The sequence below is a fragment of the Notolepis coatsorum genome (assembly GCF_963971535.1).
Source record: "Notolepis coatsorum genome assembly, chromosome: 6".
Taxonomy (NCBI): domain Eukaryota; kingdom Metazoa; phylum Chordata; class Actinopteri; order Aulopiformes; family Paralepididae; genus Notolepis; species Notolepis coatsorum.
In genome coordinates, this window is record NC_140170.1 from 12,835,439 (window position 1) to 12,855,423 (window position 19,985).

At 44.0% G+C, this 19,985-nt stretch overlaps 1 protein-coding gene across 1 annotated transcript in view; it reads right to left on the minus strand.

Moving 5' to 3' along the window:
* LOC311231081 (protein kinase C delta type-like) overlaps nucleotides 1-19,985 on the minus strand; it is a 150,478-nt gene that overhangs the window by 39,032 nt on the left and 91,461 nt on the right. The window contains exons 9-12 of the mRNA XM_084317565.1: nucleotides 18,121-18,217; nucleotides 15,365-15,495; nucleotides 14,187-14,360; nucleotides 11,897-11,988 (exon numbers count right to left, since the gene is read on the minus strand). Of these exons, the coding sequence (XP_084173691.1) occupies nucleotides 11,897-11,988; nucleotides 14,187-14,360; nucleotides 15,365-15,495; nucleotides 18,121-18,217 (494 nt within the window). The remainder of the gene's footprint in view (nucleotides 1-11,896; nucleotides 11,989-14,186; nucleotides 14,361-15,364; nucleotides 15,496-18,120; nucleotides 18,218-19,985) is intronic.

Here is a 19,985-nt window from a genome sequence, read left to right on the forward strand (position 1 = left end):
TGATGTCCTGTGTATTATTGTTGTCACTGTATTATGTTGTGTTCTGTTTAAGCCCGATGCCATCACGTCATAAATCAATCTCTCTAGACTGTATGACATAATGTTGCATTTTCCCCTAAATGTATCCAAGAGTAAGGCGGCTACGTGGCATAGTGGGCAAGGCGCTCGCCACGAATGCGGAGACGCTGGGCTCGCCTGTTCGAGCCCAGCGCTCCACATTGCTTTCAGTTTAGCTGGTCGTCCGTACTAATACACATTGGCAGTATTGGGGGGAGGGGAAACTGATGGGTGGGGATCGGGCGTTGTGGACAGCGACTCCTACAGGTCGGTTGGTGCGCCTGCGCAGTAGAATCAGGAAGTGTCGGGGGCAGCGTGAGCCTCCCACGTGTTACTCCTCGCCACTGAGAGATCGAGCTGCGCAGGTGAAAAGATGCGACTGCTGTTACCTCAAGTACCGGAGGGGACTTGTGCTATGTATGACTTAGTCCACATTGCAGCCGGCTTGTGGGAGGCAAGAAACAGCGTTCGTGACAGGGGAGGGTTGAATTGGATGATACGAAATTGGGATGGGAGAAAATATAGAAAATGGGAGAAAAAGTGGATAAAAAAAAATGTATCCAAGAGTATAGACCATAATCCTGTCAAACAGCAGTCATAGTGTATATTTTCAGCAATACATTTGTTTACCAATAGGGTAAAGTGTTATTAGTAAGATTTTAGTTTATGGAATGTGTTTATAATTTATGTTATGTTTTGAATTCGCTAAATGTCGCCGATTGTAGTCATATGAGGAGAGGGCATCCAGAGCTCTCAATGAGCGTTGGAATTTTGAAAAACTACCTTTCCCAGCCGATTCCAAATTACTTCTGTATGAATTATTTTTATTTCTCTTATTTCTCAAAACGGAACGTTATTGGCATAGATTGGAGTGCAGTTAGTGTGTCTACCTTCTGTGAACATTTAGCAACAATCCCGTTGCAATCCGATCCAAAATGGTGGAGCCATATCCATTATAAGAATGGAACTGTGCATACAGTAGGTTCAATCCAAATTTAACTCTGCCATTTTAAAGAGGAGATTGGGCCCGATCCATAGATGTGCGAGTTGGCTATTATAAGGTAATTTATGGGCCTGGTATTCTATATTCTATAATAATATTTCAAATAGCATGTGTCCGGATGGCAGAATTCAGTACTGTATCTACAAAACACTGGGAATACATTCCATGAGATCCATAGATGTCCCTAGATACCAAGAACATGCAAATGGACCTTGTAGAAGTGGCGCAATCTTCAATTTAGGCGGATTTTCAGAAAATAGGGCTAGGGCCCTCTTAACACATTGGGCGCCGGGCATTGTGCCCATCATTGTACCCAGTCTGCCAGCACTGTAACCCTATGGAGATGTTTACCTTCTTTGCAGGGCTATAACTTTTTAAATTGTATTGCTATATTGACATTACTATGGCCATTCAACATCGATTATCGTTCCGGATGTGGAAACGTTATATTTTTTCATTCATACATTGTTGTGTTAATACCTTCTAGAATATAAGTATGTTTTTAAGCTTTTCTGCTGTAATTCCAAAAACGCTAGTTATAGGCCCTGACGCATATGATAGATTATCGATTGGCGTTTCTTTCCTATACACCAGGGGTCAGCAACCTTTTTGACATGGAGTGCCTGTTTGAAATATAGTTGTAACTAGTGTGCCTCAACAATATTCCATGCATCGTAATTTTCTTTTCTCATAATCAGGTCTTTTTAATGATTTTTTTTTACATTATTACATCATTATTGTTATTGTTATTATTAACAATATTATTATGATGGTTGTATCAACCCTAAATCTGAGTTGGGGGGGGGGGTGCAATGCAGACAAACAGCTGCATACAGTGCGACCATTTCACTCACATTTGCCCATTCATTTTTGGACACATCACACACCATTGGTGTGTGTACTGTACGTGTGCTGTCATAGCTCCACCTACAGGCCTAATGGAGAACACCAGGATGTGAATGGAGGGTGAATGTGAGGTATATCGTGTAAATAAGTTTTGATTGATCGCAAGACTACACTGTAAAAAAATATATAATAATAAGTTACCAGAACTTAAAAATATTGAGTTCAGTTACTGTGCATTAAGGTTTTCAGTTTTCAATCCATAATAAGTTAACAGAAAAATAAGTACACAACCACATTATTTCAACCTAATAAAACTATGTTTATTGTCATTGTTTTAAGAACACAAGTTGACTTGGTAATACTCACATTTTGAGTAAAGAAAATTGCTTTTAACATGTGCAATGTTCAATGAAATAGAAAAATAAATAATACAATTTGTTGATTAATCCCACTGGTCACAATGGTGACCGTAATAATGTTTTTGTTATAAGGCTCTGCAAATGTTACTGAATGATGTAGCAATTTCCAGCTAAATTGAAATAATAAACAAATAAAGGGTCTCAATTAAATATGTGGTAGTAAAAAGAACCTGTGGGAGGATTTCAACAAGATAAATGCGACAACAGTGCAAAATATTTCACTATAATATTTATAAAAAAAAAAAAAAAATTATAATTTTCATTTTTTTTTTAATGCTGCCCCCTGTGCCTATGCAAATGCCCCCGCGTGCCTATGCAGGCACGCGTGCCTAGGGTTGCCTACCCCTGCTATACACGCTATATTAAAAAATTCAAATGTATATGATCGGTATACATTATGCCAGTGTTTCTCAACTGGTGGGTCGCGGGGCCATTTTGAGTGGGTCGCGGATATGTGTGTAAAATAAATCAAATACATTTTTTTTAGATTTTTTCTTTTTTTACTACCTATCTTTGTGAAAGTGGCTTCTCAGCTCTGGTCCAGCTGAAGACAGAGCAGAGGAACAGATTGGACATTGAGCATGACCTCAGAGTTGCTTTGCCTACCATCACCCCAGACTTTGAGACTCTTGTCAGGAGCAAACAACATCCCCAGTTATCCCATTAGTTCCCTGGGATGTTAAGCTAAGAAGTCTGCTAAGAAGGATATATTATTTATTATTATTATTATTATTATTATTATTATTATTATTATTATTATTATTATTATTATTATTATTATTATTATTATTATTATTATTATTATTATTATTATTATTATTATTATTGTTATTATTATTATTTGATTTCATTATGTTTTTAGCCCTAGTTGCACTTTTGTTGCAACCCCAGTTATCCCATTAGTTCCCCCAAACTTACTGTAGGTCTGTTATGTTAAGCTAAGAAGTCTGCTAAGAAGCATAATAATTTATTATTATTATTTTATTTCATTGGGTTTTTAGCCCTAGTTGCACTTTTGTTGCAACCCCAGTTATCCCATTAGTTCCCCCAAACTTAGGTCTGTTATGTTAAGCTAAGAAATCTGCTAAGAAACATATATTATTTATTATTATTTTATTTCATTGGGTTTTTAGCCCTAGTTGCACTTTTGTTGCACTTTTTTGTGTTTATTTCATGTTTTTAACAGTGCATGAAAGATTGCGTATTACTGCAATTTTTTTTTTAATAAATCATAGTGGTTAAAAAATTTGGGTCGCGACTTAATGACTAAGGAAAATGTTGGGTCCCGAGGCTAGACCAGTTGAGAACCACTGCATTATGCTTCATCATGCATGAAGGAAAGGGGGGGGGGGGACGTTTATAATTCCTTGATTGTCAGTAACGGCTTTATTTAGTATGGGTTGATATATTGATCAGACTGATTGCAAACAAGGAAATGGACAATCGGGCTGAAAATAACGTTAGTGTCCTCTTACCGTTCGACGATGAGACTGGAGGAAAAAGATCCCAATTATTTGAACACTTTGGGTGCCGGGAAACGCCTAAACACGTCATTCCCGGTCATGCTCAAGTTGCCGAAGACGCCTTGCAGCGTCTTTAATATCAATATTTCAAAAATCTGGGATCGGATTCATATGTCCCCTCCGCTGGCCTGAGATCCACCAGGAGGACCCACTGAGCTCTCTGGCGGTTCAGGAGCGCCATCTGGTGGCCGATCGGCGCAATCGCTTAACAGGAAGTGCTATAGAGATTGTGCTGGTCGGCCGTATTACTTCTGGGCACTCGATATAGGTTCCGGGACTCGATCTCGACACACTACATAGCGATCGATTGCCAATAACTCGATAAACAACATGATTTGGACGTATATACCATTATACAAGCTGGAGATGGACCGGGTAAATCGCCATCCCATAATGATAAAATTTCTACTCTACGATGATCGCTCAACGGCGCGCGGAAACTGGGGTGAGTTTTAGCGTGTAAAGTTACCGTCTTCGATACTAACTGCTATTATCAACATTTGACCCACATTAGATGATTGGTATAACGCTGCCCACGGAATTATAAACGCCCCCTCGCCCATCCGGTCAACATCAGATGACGTGTAGTAACTTCTAGAAGTACGTCTAGTTGGAATTTTTTATATCGCGCTGATTGCCATAAAACTGTATTGCATCATCAATATAATGTATTTGGGGCTATAGATCACGTTCTGGAGAAAGCTGCAGAAAGAGATGAAACCATACTTATACATTAGACCATACTTTACTATGAATATGTGAATGAAAAAGTTTAACGTTGCTACACAATGAACAATACATATAGGACTTTGAATGGGCCCTAATAATGGCAATGTAGCAATATAATTTAAAAAGTTATAGCCCTGCAAAGAAGGGGACTTTCTCTATAGACAAATAGAGCCGGCAACCTACGGTTGATAATGAATTTAACCCATGGCAGCCAAAGTGTTAAGCTAAGAAGTCTGCTAAGAAGCATAATAATTTATTATTATTATTTTATTTCATTGGGTTTTTAGCCCTAGTTGCACTTTTGTTGCAACCCCAGTTATCCCATTAGTTCCCCCAAACTTAGGTCTGTTATGTTAAGCTAAGAAATCTGCTAAGAAACATATATTATTTATTATTATTTTATTTCATTGGGTTTTTAGCCCTAGTTGCACTTTTGTTGCACTTTTTGTGTTTATTTCATGTTTTTAACAGTGCATGAAAGATTGCGTATTACTGCAATTTTTTTTTTAATAAATCATAGTGGTAAAAAAATTTGGGTCGCGACTTAATGACTAAGGAAAATGTTGGGTCCCGAGGCTAGACCAGTTGAGAACCACTGCATTATGCTTCATCATGCATGAAGGAAAGGGGGGGGGACGTTTATAATTCCTTGATTGTCAGTAACGGCTTTATTTAGTATGGGTTGATATATTGATCAGACTGATTGCAAACAAGGAAATGGACAATCGGGCTGAAAATAACGTTAGTGTCCTCTTACCGTTCGCCGATGAGACTGGAGGAAAAAGATCCTAATTATTTGACGCCGATCTCCTAGATCCATTTCCGGTTTGTATGGCGCAATAAACGCCGGAATCATATCGATTATTGCGTTTCGAAAGCGATCCAAATGCACTCAAGTGTTTGTCTGGAGTCCCGTAACAAGATATGACTGCCGGAGGGATTTCCTCGATGCACCGAGTCCGACCGCCACCTCCGGTTTGACGTGAGTGTAACTCGCCCGACCATCCACCAGGCGGCGGTATTGAGGCGTTGCAATCTCAGACAGGGTGCCGCTGCAGTCCGGAGGGAGGCTGGATGAATTATGAATGCCATGGCAAAAAAAAATTATATTGATCCCAAAAACTATTTACGCCGCTGTTGGCGTTCAACGCATGGCGGGCAACAACGACTTACGCCGTTTATGGCGCACAATGTGTTAAGCCTGGAGCCCTATTTTCTGAAAATCCGCCTAAAATACATACCTAAGTAAATGGAATATTGCTCCACTTCTACAAGGTGTCTATTACTACGTTTGCTTAAATTGTGACGAAACAAAGGAGAATATAAATTATGATTTTTCTTTGCATCTTTGACAGTGAATAACACCATGCTAAAAATGACCAGACATGAAAAACTGAATAAAGGGAAGATGATTAAACAGAAGGTTTTGTAGATACAGTACTGAATTATCCCATCCGGACCAATGCAATTTGAATTTTTTTTATCCACTTTTTCTCCTCTTTTTCTATTTTTCTACCATCCCATCCCAATTCCATTGTGCCAATTCTTCCCTCCCCTGTCTTGAACATTGCTCGCATATGCCCCCCACTGGCCGGTTGTAGGGAGGATAGAAGCCTTGCATCACGTGTCCCCTCCGGTACACGAGGAGGCAGCCTGTCACATCTTTGAAATATTATTATAGATCATAGAATAGCAGGCTTATAAATTACCTTATTATAGCCAATTCGCACATTTATGGATGTGCCAAATCTTATCTTTCAAATGGCCGAGTTCCATTTGGATTTAGTATCACCAGGCGTGCATAAGGAACAGAGAATGAAATCTACTGTATGTACAGTAGTTTTCTTTTTTGTTGACAAGTCCGCCATTTTGAATCCGTTTGCAATGCGGATTGTTGCTAAATGCTAAAAATAGGGGAGGCAAACTAACTGCGCTCCAATATATGCCAATAACGTTCAGTTTTGTGGTATATTATCCAGAGTAATAAGAGAATAAAAAAAAATCCATAACAAGTCATTTGCTTGGCGGGACCTAGAGGCCTTTGGGAAGTGTATTTTCTTTTTTATTCCAACGCTCATTGAAAGCTCTGGATGTCCTCTTCAAAATGGCCTCAAAATGACTACATTTCCCAAACAGCCGGTAATTCAAAATGGCCAATCCCCACGACACAACAATACAAAAGCGAAAACTAAAATCTCACTAATAACACTTTAACCTATTGGTAAACAAACGTATCCTATTGGTAAACAAACGTATTGATGAAAATATACATTATAACTGCTGTTGTGATATGGTTATGATGTTTATTCTTGAATACGTTTGAAAAACAAAACGATAATTTTGTTAGACAGTCTGTAGAGCTTGATTTATGACGTGATGTCATTTGCGGTCCGCCCCCGGACGGGCGGAAGAGGTTAACAGGTTAATTGAAAAAGTTTAATTTGATTTTAAAAAAAATTTATGGAAGCAGATACGGGCCAGCTAGCCTAGCTGTTGACAACAACACCTCTCCTGGAGTTTTAAGCTAGGCTAGTATTCCGTATCCACTTCCATTAATTTGTGCTAAAGTAGGCTAACTTGCAGCTGGATAGATTTCTACTGAACGTAGAGGAAATTGGTATCTATTGGTATTAGGGATGTCCGATATTGGCATTAAAATGTAATATAGGAAATTATCGGTATCGGTTTTCAAAAATATTTATTTTTATAATTTTTTACATTTATTTAACCTTTATTTACCCAGGCAAGCAAGTAAGAACACATTCTTATTTTATTTATTGTGAAAAGTATGCATAATGTTGTGTTTTTTGGGGGGGAAACCCTGCATATATCGGTATCGGTTGATATCGGTATTGGAAATTAAGAGTTGGACAATATCGGATATCGGTAAAAAAAAGCCAATATCGAACATCCCTAATTGGTATATAGACGTTGATCCTTCAACATCTATACAAGGATGTTGAGGATGTTTTACGAGTCAGTGGTGGCGCCTTCTTGTACTTCTTGCAGCGGACTGAGAGCGGGGGACACAAACAGCTGGTCAGGAAGGCCAGTAAAATCAAATCAAATCAAATTTATTTGTAAGGCCCGACAACACACGTTAATGTCCCCATGGGCCGTACACGTCTTCTTTAAACAAGTCAAGAAGAAACATAACAATAAGTCAAGAACAGAACAAGAACACCATAAGGTCCAACAAATTTTAAATAAATGCAAATAAATGAAAGAATGCAAGCACTCCCAGACATACCCCACGCAAAGGTAAGGAAAAACTCACTAAAACCTAACAATAGGGAAAAAATGCTCCACAGGCAGTGTGGAGGAGAGAGACCTTAGAAGGGCCATTCAAGGGGGGATCTCCCTTCTTAGATGTCGGTGATAGTAGTGTTGCAGACTAACAGTTGGTAAGCATGCACTCATGTGCGTAGTGAAACACAGATGAGTGCATGCAATAGCAACTGAACATTTTGAAAGATTAAAGATATAGCGGATAGCGATAGCAACTGAACATTTTGAAAGATTAAAGATAAAGCTGATAGCGAATCTATTTGAGGCACAGGGGCGGCGCAAAGAGGGTCGCGTCCTCCCCGTCTTAATCACGGGACATTCAACACTCCGGTCATTGCTCCGAGACAGCCGGAGACAGGGAGATAGGGGGCGGCGCAGAGAGGGTCGCAACCTCCCCGACATCATCGCGGGACGTCCAGCACTCCGGTCACCACTACGAGGCCGGAGTAACGTGGTAGGGGTGGAGCTGGACTCTCTAGCGGTGGTGGCGGAGAGGAGGAGCCTTGCTAAGCTCCACGCCATCAGGGACAACCCCTCCCACCCACTATACACAGACTTGGCTGACAGGAGGTGTGAGGGCTGGCCCAGTACTGCGCGCTTCCAGGTGCCAATTACCATCACGCACCTGAGAGGAGTTCCAATCAGCTCGCCCTCTTATTCACGGTTTGCTGAACATTCAGTGTCGGGTCGTTTTGGTCACCACCAGCTACTGCTTTTTCCTCTCGTGTGTTTCTCCAGTGCGCCCTTGGAAGTTGCTGCTGTTTCCTCTCTCTGCCTCCGTGGACCCGTGCCTCGTATTTACACTTCAACGTTGCTCCTGGTGAGTTTTTTGGAAGTCTATTTTTTGATGAACTGATATCCTCATTTTTGTCCTGGACTCACTGCCTTCATCTGTTTTTTTGTGTGTTCCCTTAAACACTGAAGAATTGTCGAATTGTTTTTGTTACTGGACTCTGCCTTGTTACTGGACTCTGCCTCGTAATTCCTACGTTTCACGACTAATGACATTCTCCGTTTCTTTTTCCCCACGAGTGGGTTAGTATTAAGCTGCAGAGCAGCAGAGCCGCAGAGTCAACTCTGCTCTGGGCAGTGGCTAAAGGACATTCCCCTCGAATGCATTCACATTATTGTTGCACCTTTCTGTTTGTGAAAATAAATACGCCCTTTGTTTTTGGCTAACTCTGAACTACCTGTCTGTGTTGTGCTGTTGGGGTTGTTTAAACCATAACAGGAGGAGCACGTTCAGTGCTAGACTAAGGCAGAGGTTACACCTTTCGTATCATCTTCGTATTGTTTTCTTATGCGTATCGGCGCGACGTCGTGCGCCTGAGTCACACTTTCGTTTTTTTTCGTTTTTGTCAGCCGAGCACACTGATGTAGTACACTGCCAAAGCAGTAGGTGGCAGTAGGTGGCAAACATGAAGGCAATTTCAACCAATCAGAACGAATGTGCCAATACACTTCCTGGTGGAAGCTCCAGCAAAGAAAATGTCAATAAGGCAGGCGCCTATGCCGCGCCACCATCTTGCTTGCTCACTCAATGCAGCAATTCTTTTTTCAGCAAAGCCTAATAAAAGTGCAATAAACAAAACGGATACATTCACTGTGTGTTCTGCCTGTCATTTGTTGATGAAACAAAACTAACATCAACACAAGTGACCACCAAGAGCGGATAGTTTAGTCTAAAAAACGATCGGTAGCATTGTTAGCTGCATGCTAACGTCAATGGAGTATGCCATTATAACAATATAGCATTGTGGCTAGAAGCTAACGTTAGCTCACGCTACTTAGCCAGCACGAAACTGATGATATCGCGAGCTATCAGTAGTTGGATAACATTAGAGACAACGCTGTGTGTATTAAACAAAGGTGAATAGATGACTGGGCCATTTTGTTTAATGCTTGTTAAGTTGAAAGAGGAACTCTGAGCTAACAGGGTCTGAATCCTGATAGCTCACGTTAGCCAGCTGCTCATGCAATCGGTAATGCTAGCAGAATGAATGGATGTAAACTTTATTTAACATATTGCATATGGGTACAATACAATACGGCTCAATACAAACAATTGTTAAGGGAATGCAGACTGTTGTAGCTTGGACTGGGGTCCTTATAACAATAACTTGACAACACATGGTAGCTGAAGCTATTTGGGACACGGAGCTCTGTCCCAAACACACACACTGTTGTCACCGGAAGGGCACGCAGATGGTATCTACTGCGCATGGGCGTTTTCGCAACAACTGCTCCGTGCTGACTACACGCTGTTGTCGACTCGTTTTTTTTGCGTATCTCCAAACGCAAACACAATTTTGCGTTTCAGCCGTATCCACAAAAAAACGCCAAAAAACGCATTTCTGTGTAGATAGGACATGAAACGTCGTCAAAAACGTATAAAAAAACGCCAGGAATACACTAGTCTAACCATAGCCTAAGACTCCCAAGATGCAGCACTGAACGGCACAGGAAGTCCTTCATTCCAACAGCCACCAGACTTTACAACGCATCACTGTGCCTCACTGCATCACTGAGCACAGAGTGGCAGTTACCATCTTCCTGGACTTTTACTTTTAAAACAACATTGTTCTATATTACACTTACTGTACACTTACTCTATATTTCTACTGTATCTTTTATATTAGAATGTATATACATAACATAGGAAGTGTATATCCCGGACCGTATTTTATTCTTTATTCTTAGGCTTCTTTTTATTCTTATTTGTGACTTTTGTTTTTGTCTACCTAAATGTTTACTGTGAGCGATCTGTAGTGCCAAATTTCCCTCAGGATGAATAAAGTATTTCTATTCTATTCTATTCATCTATCTTCTTGTCTGACCCTGGAGAAAACGATACGCGCATTTGTTGGCATGTTCCTTTAAAAGGTATACCATCTTTGTTCAATGCAAATATATACATTTTTATCAACAATATTTTCAGTAGGTTTTAGTATTTTTTTATGTACTGTGGCGACCGTCGCGGGACGCCACTGAGAGGAAGATGTCGAGGCGCAGGAATCTGGCTCTGCGTTAGCCGCAGCGAGGGGGATCCCGGAGGCGACAGCAAGTGGCGCTCGCAACGTGTCACTCGCCGACGGGGAATTCCGGGCTGGCGAGACAAGGCAGACGTGTCACGTCTCAAAGCAGGTTGGCCGATTGGTGCGTGGAGCGAGGAATAGGAGCGTTTATAACGTGTCCTTATTTCCCTGTTCCATGCACATGTCCGTAGTGGACGGAGTGGAGCCTTAGGGAGAAGTTTAGCACTGACGGAACACACACATGCGCAGCACTAGGGCACCCACATCTCATACGCACACATGCCCGACACACCCACTAGTTGATTAGAATGGATAAGATACACCTGCGCATAATTAATTTGACACACATCTTACGCGCATACACGGGTACCAGACCATTCATAAACACTAGGATTAGAGATGGGCAGGTTGAGCGAGTCGGAGTGTGTTGTTGTGATAGAGAGAGGGAGAGAGTTGTGTTCAGAGTTTGTGACAGTAAGTGGTGGTAGAAGGAGAGAGGAAAGCGAGTAGGTGTTTCGTGTGTGTATCGACCCTGGACTGGCTGCGATTCTTCCTTGTGTGCTGACCCTGGACTGGACGACAAACCTGAGTATTGAACAATCCCTGTTTCTGGCAACGAAACCCCTTTGTGTATCGACCCCCGGACTGTCTGACCATTCTATTTGCCTTTCATGCGCTCGTGGTGAGTGGGACATTCGGAGGCGCCGTCTGCCGGTGCAGGGTATTGTTGGGGTGTTATTTGTGTTTAAATAAAGTAAACAAAAGAGACTGTGTGTGTGGAAATTGCAAGTTCTTGTGGGTTTTTGGACTGTGGCGTGCCTGTTTTATACACTGTTCGTTACAGTACTGTTTTTATTCAATCCAATATGTAAAACCTTTTTTTTATTTTTTTTTGCAAATACACAGGCTGCACAAGATTTAAAAACAGACTCATATGGTTCCTCAGTAGCAAGGGATGAATGAAGACAGTCGGCCACATGGTACAGATCTACTCACGTGGCTCTGAGGAGGTCAAAGCGTCCCTTCTCTTGGATATGAAACATCAAGTCTCCCCCGTTCAGGTACTCCATCACAAAGAACAGGTGTTCCTGTGGGCCAGGGTCACTGTTAAACAAGCCTCAAGAGAATCCATCTACGACACGTTAACGGCTGAACACCACCACACTCCAGATCAGCAAGGCAATCGCTGTTGCTCAAAGGCACCACCAGGGCTAGAGGTTTCCCTCTAGGGGCCACCAAAACCTACGCGGACTACAAAATATGACGTACAGTAGGCCTATATCGTGCCAGTTAGGGTACCTTGTTTGTATATATAAGGTAAGAATAAATATATATATACAGTAGTGGTGCACGATATATCGGCCGCCGATATAATATCGGCCGATATGGTCCTTTTTTTACACATCGGTATCGGGCTGATATTAAAAAAATATATATATATATTATTTATTTATATATATATATATATTTTTTTTTTCTTTTATTTAAATTAAATTATGTTTTTAATGGTCTTAAATTGTTTCAAAATATCAGTAATTTCTGAAAATAAATTACAAAAGTGAAAAAAAAGCGTTTTGGAAAATAGCTCTTTATCTGATTATCATAAAAAAGTGTTTTCTATACAGAGTAATAGAAAAAAATATATCGGTATCGGCCAGAGCAGCAATATTAATATCGGTTATCGGTATCGGCCACAATTTTCACATCGGTGCATCACTAATATACAGCATTATTGTACAAGCTATCATACAGAGTTATATGGGTTATATGCAGGTGTATAAGTAGGTATATTCAGACATATATGGATATAAATATATATGTATATATACGGTAAATATAAATATATAAATGTATATATACGGTATATACAGCACTATTGCACATGATATCATACAGTTATATGTTTATATAACTTGTTTGTTTATGTGTAGACTATATGACTATATGAGGTAGGTCGTTTTTTTTATCCACTTTCTCCTCCTATTTTTCTTGTATTTTCCTCCCATCCCAATTTAGTCAGTATGCCAATTCCCCCCTCCCTTTCCTGGTCGTTGCGCGCATTTGCCCCCCCACAGTGGTCGGTCTAGGGAGCCCTGAAGTCTATCACATGCTTGTGTCTCCATACCTCACACTACTAGCTAGTGGGGGGGAGGGGTGTGTGAGTGGGGGAGAAGGGGTCTCCATACCTCACACTACTAGCTAGTGGGGGGGAGGGGTGTGTGAGTGGGGGAGAAGGGGTCTCCATACCTCACACTACTAGCTAGTGGGGGGGAGGGGTGTGTGAGTGAGTGGGGGAGAAGGGGTCTCCATACCTCACACTACTAGCTAGTGGGGGGGAGGGGTGTGTGAGTGGGGGAGAAGGGGTCTCCATACCTCACACTACTAGCTAGTGGGGGGAGGGGTGTGTGAGTGGGGGAGAAGGGGTCTCCATACCTCACACTACTAGCTAGTGGGGGGGAGGGGTGTGTGAGTGGGGGAGAAGGGGTCTCCATACCTCACACTACTAGCTAGTGGGGGGAGGGGTGTGTGAGTGGGGGAGAAGGGGTCTCCATACCTCACACTACTAGCTAGTGGGGGGAGGGGTGTGTGAGTGGGGGAGAAGGGGCCTCAGTACCTTGGTCTGGAAGGTGGAGTAGAGGGGTGTGTGTGCTGCAGAAGGGGCCTCAGTACCTTGGTCTGGAAGGTGGAGTAGAGGGGTGTGTGTGCTGGAGAAGGGGCCTCAGTACCTTGGTCTGGAAGGTGGAGTAGAGGGGTGTGTGTGCTGGAGAAGGGGTCTCAGTACCTTGGTCTGGAAGGTGGAGTAGAGGGGTGTGTGTGCTGGAGAAGGGGCCTCAGTACCTTGGTCTGGAAGGTGGAGTAGAGGGGTGTGTGTGCTGCAGAAGGGGCCTCAGTACCTTGGTCTGGAAGGTGGAGTAGAGGGGTGTGTGTGCTGCAGAAGGGGCCTCAGTACCTTGGTCTGGAAGGTGGAGTAGAGGGGTGTGTGTGCTGGAGAAGGGGCCTCAGTACCTTGGTCTGGAAGGTGGAGTAGAGGGGTGTGTGTGCTGGAGAAGGGGTCTCAGTACCTTGGTCTGGAAGGTGGAGTAGAGGGGTGTGTGTGCTGGAGAAGGGGCCTCAGTACCTTGGTCTGGAAGGTGGAGTAGAGGGGTGTGTGTGCTGCAGAAGGGGCCTCAGTACCTTGGTCTGGAAGGTGGAGTAGAGGGGTGTGTGTGCTGCAGAAGGGGCCTCAGTACCTTGGTCTGGAAGGTGGAGTAGAGGGGTGTGTGTGCTGCAGAAGGGGCCTCAGTACCTTGGTCTGGAAGGTGGAGTAGAGGTGTGTGAGGAAGGGGTTGTCCCAGGCCAGGGCCAGGACTCTCTTCTCCACCATGGTGCACTCCACGTCATCATCCATCAGCACAACATCCTTCTTCAGCGCCTTCACTGCAAAGTACTCCCCACAACCCTTCAGTTCTGCCAGGAGAACCTGGAGGGGAGGGGAGGAGGTGGAGTGGAGAGGAGAGGAGAGGAGAGGAGTGGGGAGAGGAGAGGAGAAGAGAAGAGAAGAGAAGAGAAGAGAAGAGAAGAGAAGAGAAGAGAAGAGAAGAGAAGAGAAGAGAAGAGAAGAGAAGAGAAGAGAAGAGAAGAGAAGAGAAGAGAAGAGAAGAGAAGAGAAGAGAAGCTGGGTCATTCTATGTACCCGGGGCCTTCCTTACTAAAGCTGGGTCATTCTATGTACCCGGGGCCTTCCTTACTAAAGCTGGGTCATTCTATGTATGTGGGGCCTACCTTACTAACGCTGGGTCATTCTATGTACCCGGGGCCTTCCTTACTAAAGCTGGGTCATTCTATGTACCCGGGGCCTTCCTTACTAAAGCTGGGTCATTCTATGTATCTGGGGCCTTCCTTACTAAAGCTGGGTCATTCTATGTATCCGGGGCCTACCTTACTAAGGCTGGGTCATTCTATGTGTCTGGGGCCGTCCTTACTAAAGCTGGGTCATTCTATGTATCTGGGGCCTTCCTTACTAAAGCTGGGTCATTCTATGTATCTGGGGCCGTCCTTACTAAAGCTGGGTCATTCTATGTATCTGGGGCCGTCCTTACTAAAGCTGGGTCATTCTATGTACCCGGGGCCTTCCTTACTAAAGCTGGGTCATTCTATGTACCCGGGGCCTTCCTTACTAAAGCTGGGTCATTCTATGTATGTGGGGCCTACCTTACTAACGCTGGGTCATTCTATGTACCCGGGGCCTTCCTTACTAAAGCTGGGTCATTCTATGTACCCGGGGCCTTCCTTACTAAAGCTGGGTCATTCTATGTACCCGGGGCCTTCCTTACTAAAGCTGGGTCATTCTATGTATGTGGGGCCTTCCTTACTAAAGCTGGGTCATTCTATGTATCCGGGGCCTTCCTGACTAACGCTGGGTCATTCTATGTATCCGGGGCCTTCCTGACTAACGCTGGGTCATTCTATGTATGTGGGGCCTACCTTGCCAAAGCTGCCCTTGCCCAAGACCTTGTGGAGGACGAAGTTGTCCACATTGACGCGGGTCAGATGGGTGAGACGAGAAACAGGCTGAGGATTGGATCCCTCCCATAGTCTGCCATAGGGGGCGCCATCTAATGGATACAAACAGCACATTCACTTTTTACAGAACACCTTCACGGCATCTTTAGCAAACTACAGTTAAAGGGGCACTTCACCACAAAACAAAGCTGATTTATTTTGCTATCCAAAAACGGTAAACAGTTTTGCACAAGGTGTGTAGGTGATGGTCTCTCCAGGTGTGTGTGGAGCATGTAGGTGATGATCTCTCCAGGTGTGTATAGCTCTGTGGAGCATGTAGGTGATGGTCTCTCCAGGTGTGTATAGGCCCTGTGGAGCATGTAGGTGATGGTCTCTCCAGGTGTGTAGGTGATGGTCTCTCCAGGTGTGTGTGGAGCATGTAGGTGATGGTCTCTCCAGGTGTGTATAGGCCCTGTGGAGCATGTAGGTGATGGTCTCTCCAGGTGTGTATAGACTCTGTGGAGCATGTAGGTGATGGTCTCTCCAGGTGTGTGTAGCCCTGTGGAGCATGTAGGTGATGGTCTCTCCAGGTGTGTATAGGCCCTGTGGAGCATGTAGGTGATGGTCTCTCCAGGTGTATATAGGCCCTGTGGAGCATGTAGGTGATGGTCTCTCCAGGTGTGTGTGGAGCATGTAGGTGATGGTCTCTCCAGGTGTGTGTAGGCCCTGTGGAGCATGTAGGTGATGGTCTCTCCAGGTGTGTGTAGGCCCTGTGGAGCATGTAGGTGATGGTCTCTCCAGGTGTGTGTAGGCCCTGTGGAGCATGTAGGTGATGGTCTCTCCAGGTGTGTATAGGCCCTGTGGAGCATGTAGGTGATGGTCTCTCCAGGTGTGTATAGGCCCTGTGGAGCATGTAGGTGATGGTCTCTCCAGGTGTGTGTAGCTCTGTGGAGCATGTAGGTGATGGTCTCTCCAGGTGTGTGTAGGCCCTGTGGAGCATGTAGGCAGGGGTGTAGCTCCAGATTCTGGGCCCCATGAAAGAATGTATTTGTAGGCCCCCAGTGTATGCGAGCGCGCGTAGGCGCGCAAGCGAATTTTTTTTGGCCATTTTTTTATTGATGAAAACGCATAATATGGTTTTTACCTATACATTCGGATCCGCAGTTCAGCACCTGCACTGTTGGTGGGTGAGCCTAGTAAAGGATGTCGCATTGCGTTCATCTTCAATGAATGGACCAATGCAATAGTCTACCAAAGCCCCCCCTCTCTCTATATATATCTCACACACACACACACACACACACACACACACACACACACACACACACACACACACACACACACACACACACACACACACACACACACACACACACACACACACACACACACTTCAGAAACAAACATAGTATCAATGAGAGCATCAATAATACACCTGAGTGATGTCTAGTAAAAAAAAAAAAAAAAAAAAAAAAAAATCTTTTTTTTGGGGCCCCCCCTCAGTGCTGGGCCCTTGGAATCATCCTAAGCTACCCCCCCCCCCAGCTACGCCCCTGCATGTAGGTGATGGTCCCATACAGCTGGTCCCGACACAGTGAGGTGTTAAAGGTCCCACACAGCTGGTCCTGCCACAGTGAGGTGTTAAAGGTCCCATACAGCTGGTCCCGACACAGTGAGGTGTTAAAGGTCCCATACAGCTGGTCCCGACACAGTGAGGTGTTAAAGGTCCCATACAGCTGGTCCCGACACAGTGAGGTGTTAAAGGGGACATACAGCTGGTCCCGACACAGTGAGGTGTTAAAGGTCCCATGCATTGCTATTCCTTGCACTATTTGGGCAACTTTACACAGTGAGTCTATGGAACACATCTGTAAAGTTTCTTTCAAAAAAATGCATTGTTTTATATTTTTAATCAAGTACTCAAAAGCAACATTTTTCGACCTCAGGATTTCAGGCTGTGTTGGCCTGGCTCCGCACATAAGTGCTTTGAGTGACAGTCACCCACACAGTCTGCGACTGGCAGACAGAGAGAGAGATAGAGAGATTGATGGGGATACTAATTAATTTCGCCGCGGGGGGCATAATCCCACGGGACAATGCATTGGTAACTTGTTTCAAATGACAATATATACCTCTGTGAATATTATTGCATGGATCGGAATATGGGCGTGCGCGTGGGAGCATGCGCAAAGATATTTTGACAGTGATATGGAGTGCTCCCAACTGCGGGGAGAAGACCCATCCCTGCGGCGCGCACACATTTACACACACTCCTGCGCCGTGGTCTCTCTCACTCTCCCTCTCTCTCTCTCTCTCTCTCTCTCTCGCTCGCTCTCTGCTGTCTGTCGCACCCTCTGTTTGAGGAAGTCATTTCACTGCTCTGTTGTTGAGCGAATTGTGGGCGGTGACTACAACCAGTGCCTTATTCACGTCAGCAAATCAGAACAGCTTAGTTGAGTGAGGGAGGATCTCGTGAACTCGAGACTAGACTGATGAGTCAATATGATAATTAGAGACACAGACCACATTGATATAATCCCCCATTGCTAGGAAACAATGCTAAACACTGGAAAAGGCCATTTATAATGCATGGGACCTTTAAAGATCAAAGTAAGCGCTAGGCATATTGAGCACCATTTTGTCAAATGTCCGGTAACACCGGTATTGTCATCATGAGTTAATAAATCATGGGAAATGTCACATCACCGCGGCAACCCGACACACAGACACACACTGACCGTTGGCGTCCAGATTAATGTTCTTGTTGAGCTCCTCGTACACTCCCGTGTCCGGCAGCTCAGGCAGGTCAGGGTCCGACTGGCGACTAGATGACTTCTGTGGAACAGAGGAGAAAGAAAGAAAGAATAAACATGATGAGAAAAACAACAACAGAGAGACATAGACGTGGTTAACACTTTAATCGCCATGGGTTAAATTCATAATTTACCATCCCTCGCCAGCTCTATTTGTCTATGGAGAAGTTCCCCTTCTTTGCAGGGCTATAACTTTTTAAATTCTATTGCTAAATTGCCATTATTATGGCCCATTCAATGTCCTATATGTATTGTTCAGGGTGTAGCAACGTTATACTTTTTCATTCACATATTCATACTAAAATATGGTCTAAAGGATAAGTATGTTTTTATCGTTTTCTGCAGCTTTCTTCAGAACTTGATTTATAGCCCTAAATGCATTATATTGATGATCAAATACAGTTTGGTAGGAATCTCTGCGAGATAAAAAATGTCAACTGGACGTGGTTCTAGAAGTTTCTACGCATCATCTGATGATGACCGGATGGGCGGGGGATCGTTTATAATTCCGTGGGCAGCGTTAGATGATTCATCCAGAGTGGGTCATATGTTCATCAGATCAGTTAGTATAGAAGACGTTAGAAAATAACGCTGAATCTTACCGTGGCTTCCTCGCGCTGCTGGCAGATGAGCGTGGAACAGAATTATTTCTATTATGGGATGGAGAAATGCCTGATCCATTTCCAGTTTGTATAATAGTATATACGTCCAAATCATGTTGTTTCTTCGAGTTATTTGCACCGATCGATGTTCACTGTGTCAATACGGAGTCTCTCTAACGATAGCGAGTGTCCGGACCACATATGGATGAGCACTACCAGTTCAAAGGTTCATTTCCGGTTGGCGATCTGCCGATCGGCCACCAGATGGCGCTCTTGAACCGCTAGAGAGTTGAGAGGAGATCAGCAGTGTGTCTCAGGGCTCCGGAAAGGAAATATGATTTCGATGACAGATTTTTGAAATATTGACATCAAAGATGAGTTACGGCGTCTTCGGCAGAATGAGCATGGCTAGGAATGACGTGAAAACTTGTCCGCGGCGATCATAGTGTTAAGAGCGTTTAAAAAAAAAAAGCTGACTGGCTAGAGATCAGTGTTAATATAGTCTACAGCGTTACCACTGATGCACTGTACAAGACCTTTCACCCGTCATATTCATCTCTGCTGGGAAATAACAGTTCACAGATTTGGCCTTGCTTTAACCCTTTCACTGCCACACGACAGAAGGTTAGCCCTTTACTATCGCACAACCGACGGCGATGCTCCATCATTAGCTCCGCATCCGCTAAAGGGCTAACCTTCTGTATTGTCACAGTGAAAGGGTTAACCGGCTGTCGTGTGGCAGTGAAAGGGTTAACACCAGGGGTCACACCGCTACACAACTACATGTGGGTCAGTCAGGGGTCACACCGCTACACAACTACATGTGGGTCAGGGGTCACACCGCTACACAACTACATGTGGGTCAGTCAGGGGTCACACCGCTACACAACTACATGTGGGTCAGGGGTCACACCGCTACACAACTACATGTGGGTCAGTCAGGGGTCACACCGCTACACAACTACATGTGGGTCAGGGGTCACACCGCTACACAACTACATGTGGGTCAGTCAGGGGTCACACCGCTACACAACTACATGTGGGTCAGTCAGGGGTCACACCGCTACACAACTACATGTGGGTCAGTCAGGGGTCACACCGCTACACAACTACATGTGGGTCAGTCAGGGGTCACACCGCTACACAACTACATGTGGGTCAGTCAGGGGTCACACCGCTACACAACTA